The sequence below is a fragment of the Miniopterus schreibersii genome (assembly GCF_964146895.1).
Source record: "Miniopterus schreibersii genome assembly, chromosome: 2".
NCBI lineage: Eukaryota > Metazoa > Chordata > Mammalia > Chiroptera > Miniopteridae > Miniopterus > Miniopterus schreibersii.
This window is the reverse complement of record NC_138102.1, coordinates 20,853,663-20,866,716: the sequence shown is the minus strand read 5'-3', so window position 1 is coordinate 20,866,716 and position 13,054 is coordinate 20,853,663. Positions and strand designations below refer to the sequence as shown.

The 13,054-nt window shown below is 39.7% G+C and overlaps 2 protein-coding genes across 2 annotated transcripts in view; both read right to left on the bottom strand.

Moving 5' to 3' along the window:
- LOC308553630 (disintegrin and metalloproteinase domain-containing protein 32-like) overlaps positions 1–1,040 on the bottom strand; it is a gene marked incomplete at both ends in the record, with an annotated part of 127,527 nt that extends 126,487 nt beyond the window's left edge. The window contains one exon of the mRNA XM_081129653.1: positions 983–1,040. Coding sequence (XP_080985779.1) covers positions 983–1,040 — 58 coding nt within the window. The remainder of the gene's footprint in view (positions 1–982) is intronic.
- Positions 1,041–10,540: 9,500 nt separating this feature from the next.
- ADAM9 (ADAM metallopeptidase domain 9) overlaps positions 10,541–13,054 on the bottom strand; it is a 101,267-nt gene continuing 98,753 nt past the window's right edge. The window contains exon 22 of the mRNA XM_081129348.1: positions 10,541–12,188. Coding sequence (XP_080985474.1) covers positions 12,095–12,188 — 94 coding nt within the window. The 3' untranslated portion in view covers positions 10,541–12,094. The remainder of the gene's footprint in view (positions 12,189–13,054) is intronic.

Here is a 13,054-nt window from a genome sequence, read left to right as displayed (position 1 = left end):
TGGCCTCTACCCCTAAAGGGATGAAAAAACTTGACTGGTAAAACTGTAGGGTTCTCTTGGCTTCTTTGAAACACACACTGACTTCCTTTTGGAAAACATGCCCCAGAGACAACTACCTTCCATTTGGGACCTCCTTGCTCATAAAGGTATACACCCCTTACTCAGATTTGGACATTGACTAGAAAGCCTTCCTATGTTTTGAAAATATAAATGGAACTGGTAAAACATTAGGTTATCTTCCATTCGATGTCTATAACTATACGCTCTATGATTCCGATGACCCCGAGTTCACTCCGTGTTGGAGTCTCCCTGACTACAGTGCAGCCTCTCACAACATGTCTTACCAGGGCAATGAGATCTAGAGTGGAACTGGATACTGGGAAGAAGATGTGCAACCCCCTGACCAAACGATGTGGCGAATGGTGGAAACTAGATTCTTCTACCTCTCTGCTTCCTGGAAGTTCCCCACATCTGAATCAAAATTTGACTCACAATAATCAAACTCATTCGTTGCTTCAAACATTATTTTGTGTTGCAGGACAAATTATTACTGTGTGCAAGACAAGCTATTTTGTTGGGACAAATGATACCTGCGGAAAGTCAGGTTTTTTGGAGTTTGAGTGGAGAGTTCTAGAAGTTTCGGGGGTGCTTTTGAGCGCAAGACATTTTGAGGCGGTTTGGTGACGCCCATGACAGACAGACCTACAAGAAAGGCCAAACCCAAATTCAGGCAGTAAGGGGTTTGCCCTTGAGCTTATTACAATTACCTCCCACTCTCATGAGTCACTTCTAAGGCCGGACACCCAAACACGGCCCAGCTTCCAGGGTGACCGGGCAAACGACACCAAAAGGCAGGTTAAGGGCCTCAGGCTTCCAACCGCGTTGGGCCACAGTCTGACCGAAGCTGGCAGACCGTTGAAAGAAGGGAAAGAAAAACCTTTCCAGGCCCAAGGCCTGGAAAACCGGCGCTCCGCCGCCTTACCGAGTCCTGACGCAAGCAAACCCCGTAGGCCCGCAAGCAGCAGCACTAAGCGGAGCATGCTGGGCCTCCGCCGCTCCGAGGGACTCCTGAGGCGCAGCCCTTGGCGGCTCGAGCGGGAACGGCGGCGCTAACCCCAGCCCGCCGCGCGGGGAAACGGCACACGCCAGGGCCGCCTCCCGCGAGCTCGCACGGTGTTCTCGCGAGGCCTCCGCACCCGGTATTTTGCGCGCGACCACGAAGAGCCCGCAGCGGGTGCCGCCTTCAAATCACTCCGTCTCTAAACTCCTCTTCTAGGTACCCAGCCCAGCCGCTCCTTCCCGGTGGTCCCCCCAAAACCCTGCCCCTTCCTGTTGCTGGACCTAAAGGAACCAACACGTTTATTATGCGCGGTTTTGCATCAGACGCTTCTAGGTGCTTGGAAAAAGGAACGTGCAACACCTCCTGAATCTAAAACTATACACGAGATTATTGGATAAAGATGTGGTACGTACATACAATGGAATAATCAGCCATGAGAAGAGATGACGTGCTGCCGTTGGCGACCAGATGGACGGATGCTAGGCCAAGTCAGTCAGACAGGAAAAGTAAGCAGCACATGACTTTACTCCTGTGGGATATAAAACTGAAGGCACGTAATGAACAAACAGGTGAAACAAAAACTCATAAACACAGACAACAGACAGTATGGTGGTTCCCAGAGGGAAGAGGTGTGGGGGTTAGTAGAGTGATAAAGGGAGCCAAATACACCGGTGGAGCAAAAGTAGGTTTACAGTTGTTCATGTGCAAACTACAATAATTAATAAATAATAACACAAGAGTAAACTCTGTGTTTTGTGTACTCACAACTGTAAACCTGCTTTTGCCCCATCCTGTACTCAGACGATGTTGAGGTGTCAACAAGAGTGAGTGTATATCCCCAGCTCCTGGAGAGCCTGGGCTCCTGCCTTTTGTTATTGCTCTAATGTATTTATGAGGTGTCCTCTTTCATGCTCATGTCACACAGTCTCAATCTTTCACACAGCTTAGATGATAAACTATTTGGTCCTTCTAGTGTTACCTCCTAGTATTACCTAAAGAAAAGGAAACTTCTTAATAGAAACCAGAACTCTCAAGGGATGAAAACTTAATGGTGTACTTTCAGATACCTAGCAACTGGGTTGGACAGAATTAGCAGGGGTGGCTGTGTGGAATGAGTGAAACTGGAGGCTCCACATCTTTTTTTTTTCTTTTTTTTAATGTATCTTTATTGATTTCAGAGAGAGGAAAGGAAAGGGAGAGAGAGAGACAGAAACATCAGTGATGAGAGAGTCATTGATCGGGTGCCTCCTGAACACCCCCTGCTGGGGATCCAGCCCACAACCCAGGCATGTGCCCCGACCGGGAATCAAACCCCTATCGCCTGGATCCTAGGTGGACACTCAACCGCTGAGCCACGCCTGGCGGGGCTCCTCATTCTTGTAGCCCTGAAATCCTATAACGCAGTCTTATTACTTTATATGAATAACAAGTTCTCTAGAAAAATCTCTTAGATGTTACGTTGTTGTAGCAGACGCAAAATGTCCATTTCTAGGTATTTCCCTGAAAGTAAAGATTCCATGATTGCAACATAGGTGTCAGCATGGATCCAGAGCTTCATGAGCCAACAATAGTTTCTTAAGTTTTTCACAAATGTCCTTAAAAAGATGGATGCACTGATGATCGAGTCCTCCAGATTCTGACTACTTAGAACAAGATCAAATTTAAATTTCCTAGTATTTTTTGGTTACAGGGGCACATCCTTTTATATAATACAGAGTGTCTGACTATTTGATGTCCTACATACATGATCCCAAATCCATCTATGGTTTTACATTTTTCATAAGAATCTGGTTTATAGATAACTAGCTAATAGGAATAAGACAAACTATAAGGCAAGAGGAATGGAATAGGCACAGTGAGACACAGAAAGTCACTAAGAGGATGTGCCTGGGAATAACTTGCCTGGAAAGACTGGCTATCAAAAGGCAGCATTTCCCTTCCCAATGGTGCTCTGATGGGCTTACACATTGTACACACTATGTGGTCATCTTTTCCTTTCTTGTTTTTGTTTTTGCTAGCAGCTCCCATAGTAAAAACAGCCCAAGGGAAAACATTTTGTAAATGTCTATGTAAAATTTTACCCAGATAGAGGAGTAGCAAACTCTCTGTCAGGAACTTGGGTCCTCGAGTCATTTCACAGACATGAAGCAAAGTTATTACAGCTCTTCATTCTGGACAATAAAAAGGGGAATGTGGCGCCTCTATTTTCCTCAAAGTTATTTTCTAGATTCCTGAGGCAAAGTTATTACAGTGTTTTGAACATCCAGTGTGGGTTATATAAACGTAGACTAGAATGAGGGTAAGCAGAAAAATTAGTTGGTGACAGCATGGTGAGGAAGTTAATGAATTCAGCAGAAGCAACCCATTATGCAGAGATTTCTGGAGGCATCAAAAGAAACTGTTTTGGCTCCTATTTGCCAAATGACCTTGAAAATTCATTACCTGACCTCACTATATGCATCAATAAATTCTGCTGTATTTGGAAAGAGCCTGGGGGAAATGAGGCATTCCCAGAGTACTGGCAATATTTACAAGGATACAACAGTAGGACAAACGTTTTCATCGTGCAGAGGGTTTGTGTTGTGTCGGTATAATTAGGTTTGATCTGATTTCATTTTCAATTAAAGTGATCAGCTTACTTCATGTTTCTTTTATTTACTAACAAGGTAAATTTGATAATATTTCAGGCTTATTAAGAGCGTGTCCTTGTCCCTTGTAACTCTTTAGGATATAGTTTCATTTCTCCAGGTTACTAAATGTGGATATGGTTCTCACATTATTGTAGATAGGCAGCCAAACTCAAGCTGGCCATCCTCTACTAAGAGCCTACTGTGTATAAGGGAGAGAGAGAGAAAGCAAGAGGAAATACATGAAAGAACATGTTGTCTTTGGAGTCAGAGGTTTAGAGTGGAAAAATAATAAAGTGCTTGAGAGAATCAGAAGTTGAGGCTATTTAGGGTGGTCAGTGACACATCGTAGAGGGCCATGGATATTATATTCTGGAGTTTCAATTTTATCTTTAGATGATGGATAAACAAACAAGTGTTAAAAATAATCAGAAATATGATGTTTAAAAGTCACTCAATTAGTAATATGTAAGACCCTTAAAACAGGAAGTGAATGGCTAAACAACACGGCTGTGATCCCGTGCCTGGTATTTTCACTTTAAGCATGTTTGCTATAAACATCTTTGCTACAAGCATTTTCACGGTACAACTAATTGGCTGTAAGGCAATTTATGCATAAAAATAAAATCGTCAAAAATAAAAGATGGACATTTAAAAAGACAAAATGACACAAAAAATTAATCATAAAATTAAAAGACTTTATTGAGAAGAATGAAAATACATTGTCGTTGAAGCTTTCCATTCATTGTGTTATATACAATTTTTTCCTTGTTGATACGTCTTTTCATTTGGCATCAGACTTTTTCTTTTTTGCTTCAATTCTTCCCTCCTTGAGAGCATCAGGTTCCAACTAAAGAATCAATAATTAATGCTCAAAGACTGTTGTGAATTGGTAGCCACCTCTTTTGTATTTGCCATAGGGTGCCAAGTTTTGGTTTTGACAGGTGGGAGGGATGACTGTGTTTGGGAAAGACGTGCAAACTGGTATGTGATTATTTTCTAGTATAGTATTCAATCTGGCTTTATACGCAGTTGTCACCATCCAATATTTTAGGACCACCACCTCTACTCACCACTGTATAGACCATAATGAGGGCTAAGATTTCTATAATATAAAAATGGGAGGAACTGCAAGAACTTTGTCAATGGAGAAATGAAACCAAACTGACAACTAGTTCAAATACATTAAGTCTGTGAAATGTAAACTAAACTGTCAACCAATTATTTATCTTTCATGGTGAACTTGCCTTACAGCCAATTCGTTGTGTGGTGAAAACGTGTGGGGGGAAGATGCTTGCAGCAAACATGTTTGTGGCTAAAATACTTACTGTAGAAATACCTAGAACCCTATAATACATTCATTGATTTTGGCAAGTGGGCATAGTGTGGGGAGGCAGGATACTTCCGGAGTATGGAGGAGAAGGCAAGTGCCTGGGTCTGATCTTCTAAGCAAAGTAATCAAAAGCCTGCTAACAGGAGAGGAAACAAGATGGCCGCGTAGGTAGCAGCTGTACACGCCTCCTCCCGCAACCACCTCAAAATTACAACTAAAATACGGAACCATCATCACTCAGAGCCTCCTGAAATCCAGCTGAACAGCAGCCCGACAACCAGGGAACTGAAGAAGCAATGAGACCAGTAGGAAGGGCAGAGACAGGGGCGGACGGGGGCTGCAACCCTGAGATGCGGTTTAAACCCGGGAGGGACATCTCCGTGGTGGAGGTTTCCTGGAGAAATGAGGGGTCCCAGCCCCACAGCAGGCCCCCAGCCCAGGGCTCCAGGGCCAGGAAGAGACGTCCCCACAACTCTGGGCTGTGAAACCAGCCGGGACTGTGGCTGAGGATCGCAGAGGCTGCGGGAGCCCCAGCAGCTCCTCTTCAAGGGCCCGCGCACGGATTCACTCGGATGCTCGCTTTGAGCCCCAGCGCCAGGCAGCAGCTTGAAAGGACCTGGGACACTTGGGGAGGAACTAACCTGCCTGAAGTTGGGGCGAGAGGTGGAGGGGCGGCTTCCTCCCAGGCAGAAGAGCTGGTGGAGGCCATTGCTCCTTTGGTGAGTCCTCCCTGCACACAGCCGGCAGGCAGGCGCCATATTTGAATCGCCAGCACCTGACTCACACCTTTGGCCCCGCCCCGTGATTCCCGGAGGCCCCTCCTCTCCCTACCTGCAGGCTCATCCAGGCCATTCCTAGTGGCTTTTCTGTGCAAGTGACCTCTCCAGCCTCATGCTTAGGACTCTCCTAAAATCTCTCCAACAAGCAGCAGCGTGCCCCATACGGCTTAATAAGTGGCCCCAGGCTTGGCACTAGCGGCAGCCTACACTGGCTCATAGCTTGGCCGCTCCTGGACAACGCCAAGCACAGCACAAGTAGCAGCCAACTACGGTTTGCTATGTAGCTCATGCTGGGTGGCCCTGGGCAAGGCATAGGCAGAGGCTGACTCTGCACCTCCCGGGAGGCACCAGAGACATTGCACCTGGTGGTCAAATTTAACCACGCTGGTTTACAACCCTACTACATCCACAAGTGACACACACAAGGGGCACACTTGGTGAACACCAAAGCTCCACTGAAGTAAGTCCTGCTCCATAAGGGTGTCTCCAGCACAGCAGCTCTTTGGCTGTAGTTGCAGCTGGTCCTCACAGCTGATTGGTCTGGGGGTCAGTTTCTCCCAGGGACACCAACAGCAACCAAGGCTCAACTACAACAGGTCAGAGGACACAGCCCATACAGAGGAGCACCTAGAAAGCCCAGTTCAGGTGACTAGGGAGGCTGAGCACTGGACCGTACAGGACACTTACTATACAAAGCCACTCTACAAATTCCATGAGACATAGCAGGTCTACCTAATACATAGAAACAAACACCTGGAAGCAGCCAAAATGTGGAGGCAAAGAAACATGTCACAAAGAAAAGCAGAAATCTCTAAAAGAGGAACTAAATGAAATAGAACCAAGCAAGTTAACAGATACAGAGTTCAGAATTTTGTTTGTAAGGATGCTCAACCATGTTAGTAAGAGTATTATGAAAACAACTGAGAGAATTGATGATATGATAAAGTACCAATTTGAAATGAAGGCTACACAACCTGAAATGAAGAATAATTTACCGGGAATCAACAGTAGAGTAGAGGACGCTGAGAATCAAATCAGCAATTTGTAACATGAGGAAAGAAAAAACACCCAACCAGAAGAGCAAAAAGGAAAAAGAATCCAGAAATATGAAAATAGATAAGGAGCCTCTGGGACAACTTCAAGAGGTCCAACATTCATATTATTGGGGTGCCAGAAGGAGAAGAAGGAGAGCAAAAAATTGAAAAGCTATTTGAAAAAATAATGACAGAAAACTTCCCCTACCTGCAGAAAGCAATAGACTTACAAGTCCAGGAAGCACAGAGGGTTCCAAACAAGAGGAACCCAAAGAGGCCCACAGCAAGACACATCACAATTAAAATGCCAAAGGTTAAAGACAAAGAGAGATTCTTAAAAGCAGCAAGAGAAAAGCAATTAGTTACCTACAAGGGAGCACTCATACGACTGTCAGCTGATTTCTCAACAGAAACTTTTCAGGCCAGAAGGGAGTGGCAAGAAATATTCAAAGTGATGAAAAACAAGGAAGTACAACCAAGATTGCTCTACCCAGCAAAGCTATCATTTAGAACTGAAGGTCAGATAAAGAGCTTCACTGTTAAGATAAAGCTAAAAGAGTTCATCACCACCAGACCAGCACTACAGGAAATGTTGAAGGCTGCTCTTTAAGAAGGTAATGAAGAAAAGAATCTGACGAACTAAATAGATCCAGAGACATTGACACATGCAACAGACGATCATATTTCAGAGGAAAGAGGGAAGGGGGGTGGAAGGTGGGATGAGATTAACCAAAGAAGTAATATGCATATATGTATAACCCATAGACACAGTCAATAACAGAATGAAAGCCTAGGGATGGGGAGGGAGCAAGATGGAAGGGGTCTATTGGGGGGAAAAAGTGGGACACCTGTAATACTTTCAAACAATAAATTAAAAAAAAAAAAAAAAAAAAAGCCTGCTAAACAAACCAAATAGTTTTTGCTAGCAGGAATGTCACCTATCTATGGAGTGCTTTTAATGACATGCATCTAGTTGTCTTAGGGTAAAACATAGATGGAATCTATGGATTAATGGGGCATAGCTCCCTGAAAATGTCACATAAGGTATAAAATGATTTGAGTATAAAATGAAGATGTTTCGCAACCCAATGTTGCCTTCTATTAAGTGAGGAGAATATGTAAGTTATTTAGAAGCCATACCTATTACTGGGCCACGCCATGCTGGGGTACTTGGGGTGCTGAAAGACAGGACCTGGCTAGCAGTGGTAGAGGCCTCAGAACTCTTGCTGCTTTACCTGTATCTCATGCTTACTTGTAATCTTAAAACTCTTTGTAAAATTTGATACTGAGTAAGATCTTGATTCTGAGAGTCTGATTTTATACTTTAATTTCTTGGGTCATCTCAGATAATATAGAATACTTGTGAATATTTTTTAAAGGTGAAGATTTTTAACAGTATTGAAATTTTAGAAATACAGAGAGACTTTAAGTCAATCTGTTCTGAGCACTCTCCAACCTTGTACCTTAGTTCCTTTCCTTTTATATCTTCAGAAGGATGGTACCATTTCTATGTGGGGACAATAAAAATAAGTGCATTTTGAGGTGTGTTGTCATCTTAGAAAACTTGTTATACCTGGCAGTGTGCGGTGGGGGCTCAGACAGAGATGGAAGAATCTCTATCAGTAGTTTGTAATGAGGAAATACTGTCTTTCAGGTGTTTTATCTTAGTCAAAAAACCAACAAACAAAAAACCAAAAAAATCCACATATCTGATTCTGATGTATTTTGAGAATTTGGTTGTTGTCTCCCATACCACACCAGCAGAGCTATATTACATAAATGCCTAATAGGAAATAAATTGAGTCCCATCAGGTCTGAGTTGAAAGGTAAATATGATATCCTATAAGTCATCTATCAGACTATATACAGGGGTGAGCAAATGTAGTAACATTGAGTTAATAAAGCTATTGTAATAATTATAACCTGCATGACTTTTCTCATATGAGTAACTGTAAACCTACTTTTGCCCACCCCTGTATGGTGAGAGAAGATTTGAATTTGGGTGGTCGGCACACAACGCAATACACAGATGACATATCATAGAATACACTTCAAACCTATATAATCATTAACCCCTATCACCACAATAAATTTAATTTTAAAAAATTAAAATAAAAATAACTAGAACACAGACACACACAAATATACATCTTCACATTTACTAAAGCTGGGTTTCCTAAAAAGTAAACAAAAAAAACCCACTAGCTGCTTTCTAAAACAAAACAAAACACTAGATTCCAAAAATGAAGTCAGTAGATTTTGATATCTTTGGAAAGAACCTGCTACATTTTTTTCCCCCTGTACTTACTGTCCAAATGCACATTGTAAACAAACTATTATTTCCTCCAATTGATCTGGTTCTACGCAGGGCCTTGGCTAAAATTCATATGATGTCATTCTCTTTAGTAACTTCACAGTTCAATGAACATTCATTTGTGTAGTAAATGTGATGGACAAGATTCTTGTCCATAGTTATAGTATGTATGTTCCAGTAGAAAACTCTAGCCAAATTCTTCAAAACAGTATTTACCATTTTCTTTAATCGGAACCCAGGCTGCCACCTATTTTCATTTACCCCTCAATGCTTTGGCCACCTCAACTTCTGGTCTTTCCTGAATGAACACTGCCTTATTCCCTTGGAGTGCAATGCCTCCTGCCTCCCTGCCTCACCTCACCCCAGTCTCTACCTATATACACTATCTTTTAATTATTTTAAAGTCCCAAAGAATGAATTCTCACACTAATTAACATAAAGGCAGGCACACAAACTAAAAGGCAACAAAAATATAACAATTAGCTTGTATCTCAAGAGGAACAGCCAATGCTACATTAACACTTTTAGACAGTAGCTGAGGAAAAATCTGGTTTCATCTTGTTTTATAGCATTAGAAGAACAATTACAGTAAATGCTTAGATTTGTAAATTAGTGGTATTTTGAATAAATTTCTAGTTATTTCTTTGTTATTTCCCTCTCCTCAACCTTTAATAAATCTTTAATAGAGCAGATTTTATATTAATCTTCCTGTATATGTGACCCTCTCCATAACAGAAGGCAATCTGATTGAGAACTTATATATCACACTACCTAATGTAGTACCTGCAAGATGGTAGAGTTTGAGAAAACATTTATGTAATTTAATAAACTCTGATTTGTGCTTAGAAAACCTGCATTGTGCTTAACTATATGGTTAGAGACCCAGGCACCTGCTTGATAGGAAGGGAAAATGCAATACCCTAAACAAAGTAAATATGTGAGCATATACTCAAACAGTTACATCAAAGTTACATTTAATTTATCCTTGACCATTAAAACATCTTCAGCAGATGGCAAGGAAGCCCTTTAATATTTTCAAATTTTGAAGTGGCATCTATGACCATGAAATTTTACAACTTTTAATAGCAATCAAAATAAATTAAGGGCAAACCAAAGTGAAAAGCATATAAATTTCTAAATATATATATATATGAAAGTAAAAGAATTTAAACTAATCAACTAGTCTTTTAGAAAAACTTTCTAAATATTCAGAGATCCAAGGAATTATTCTGAAAAAAGTTTTAAAATACATAGTTAATGTATTACCAACTGTAAAATTCCAGTGATATGAATTCAATTGCAGAAATTGAGACTATATGAATAAAAGACACAAATATTTTAGCCTTATATTAATTCATTCAGGGATTTAAATAGAAATGAAGATTCTTCATTTGGGATTGTTTATAATTTTTAATGTATGCCTGATTGTTAAAATAATGTATCATCTTCAGAGAACTGAAATATCTTCTTCAAAACTGTTTTCCTTTAATAACAAAAAGCCATTGTGTACAATTTGACAGAAATCTAAATATTAGTGAAATATCTGTAAAAGATTGACTAGTACAATAGTTTTGCTAAGTATAATGTTTTAATTAATATTATAAACAGCTGAGTAGAAAGTTACTTTGCAACACAAAACAGAATTTCAAGTAATTTTTTTATTGTGTTATATTTGCATACGTATATATACACAAACCAAAATTCTTTTGGAAAAACTAAGGAAAATTCAGTTAATAAACCTATTATTAAACTTTATTATGAAAGGTTATGTAAAATTTTTAAGTACTTAAATTTTTACCATTCACACCATTTCTTCCATAGTAAAAATTCATTTTTAACAGTTGTGATGATAACTCACGGACACCACATAACTATTTTGCACTTATCTAAGAAAACCTTTTCTTCCTTCCTTTCTCTAGCCTAATTTCTTTGAAAATATTAGTTCAAGAGAAACATGTTCCAGCACACTTTAGTAAATGTAAACATTCTAAATTATATTAATAGCAAGCTTTGAAGTTTCAGATTTTAAACTTAATTAAAGTGCTCAGGAAATTCTCAAGTGGTTTTATAACAGTTCAACTGATTGAAGATACAATTGCTCCTGCTTTACATAGCCTTGAATCAATAGTATATCTTGATTAGTTCTATTAAATACTTTGTACCTTAAAATTTATACTTTATTAAAATAATGCTATTGTAAAAGGATGTCATGTTTTAACATGATTCACAACGGAATTCTATTTAAATTAATTTTTCTAATATTCATTATCCATAGATAGATCCATAGCGTCTATTACCCATAGAATCCACAGAATCAAATGGGAGATAACTGTGTGTGAATATACACATATACACTTTAAGTGTACTTTGTACTTAAAAAGTAATATTGTTATCTTAATTGTGGGATTTGTGCATTCTTCTGAAGACAGAACAAACCTTTATTCATGATTCTAGCATATGATGATTATTAGTCTGTGCAAAATGAAAAATATTAGATATTATTGGCAGTTAGTGTTCATAGGTATTAGATTATCACATGTTCAACCTGGAACTACATTAATGATAACTAAGGTCAAAAGTCATAATTACATTTAAGCACATAATAACAAAACTTAAACCAATACAATTAATTTGAGAATCATTACAGTAACATGTTCAAAATACCAATTCATGTTATTAGGTGCATTAACTTCACAGATGACTGAATAAGACTTATTCAGTGATGGAAATGAAAATGTTATTCTAAATTCCCTGACTTCATTGAATTTCTTTTCTCAATTCCCACTACTCAATTTCTGTTTTTCTGTGTTAGTAAAGTTTGTTTTGTGGTGTTTTATTTTCATTCATAGTTGCAGCAGGAGGAAAGGATTTTCAAGAAAATATCAGAAGAAAAAAAAAGGATTAGCTCAGTTCCCTGAAGACATCTGTAAAAGGAAAGGTAAAACAATCAAGCGAGGGAACTATATAAAGGAGGCGCAGGAGCAGGACGAACAGGAATTAAATTTCCCTGAGATGATACTTTCGGTTGTGGTGGAGGTGGCCTGTGAGAAGAAAAACACAGTTAATCATGTGTTCAGGCAGAATAAAATAATACTACATTCCTTAAAAACCCAACATAATGCCATCCTTAATACTGCTAACCATTCTTAAGGGTATGTGATATTCTGAGATTATTATTAATCTGATATGCAATGGGTAAAGGTCACCAGAGTCTAAAATGGAGTACTTATATTAAATTAATGTTATTCTATAATCAGCAATGTTGTCTAGAGGTCCTGCTTTATATGTTTTAAAAAGAATAGCACAGCCCTGGCTGGTGTGGCTCAGTTGGTTGGGCATCAAACCGTGCACCAAAAGGTTGCCAGTTCGATTCCCAGTCAGGGCCCATGCCCAGGTTGTGGGCTCGATGCCCCATGAGGCACGTGCAGGAGGCAGCAGATCGATGTTTCACTCTCACATCAATGTTTCTCTCTTTCTGCTCCCTTCCTCTGTCTCTAAAAATCAATGAAAAAATAAAAAATAAAAAGAATAGCATATGAAATTGAAAAGACAAATGGTAAAAGACAAGTGAGGACACTATATGGATTAAGCACTCCTTGTGCTGTTAGGATTTAAAGGCAGGAAATTATGTAAGTATAAACCTTACATATATACATAGAGCTGAAATTCCAGCTCTCTCAAACATCATATCCACTCTGGGAATTAAACTGCTATGACTTCTATACCTGTCCTTCTCAATCCTCATACTTTAACCTGTGGACATCCTTTCCTTAATCTCTTTTTGATCAATTCTAGTATACCACTAATCCAATGACACTACAACATTACCTGGTGAATATTTTTCTCACAGTTTTTATATATTCTTTTCTTGATGCTCAGTTAGATTTCAGCACGCTCTTACTGTATA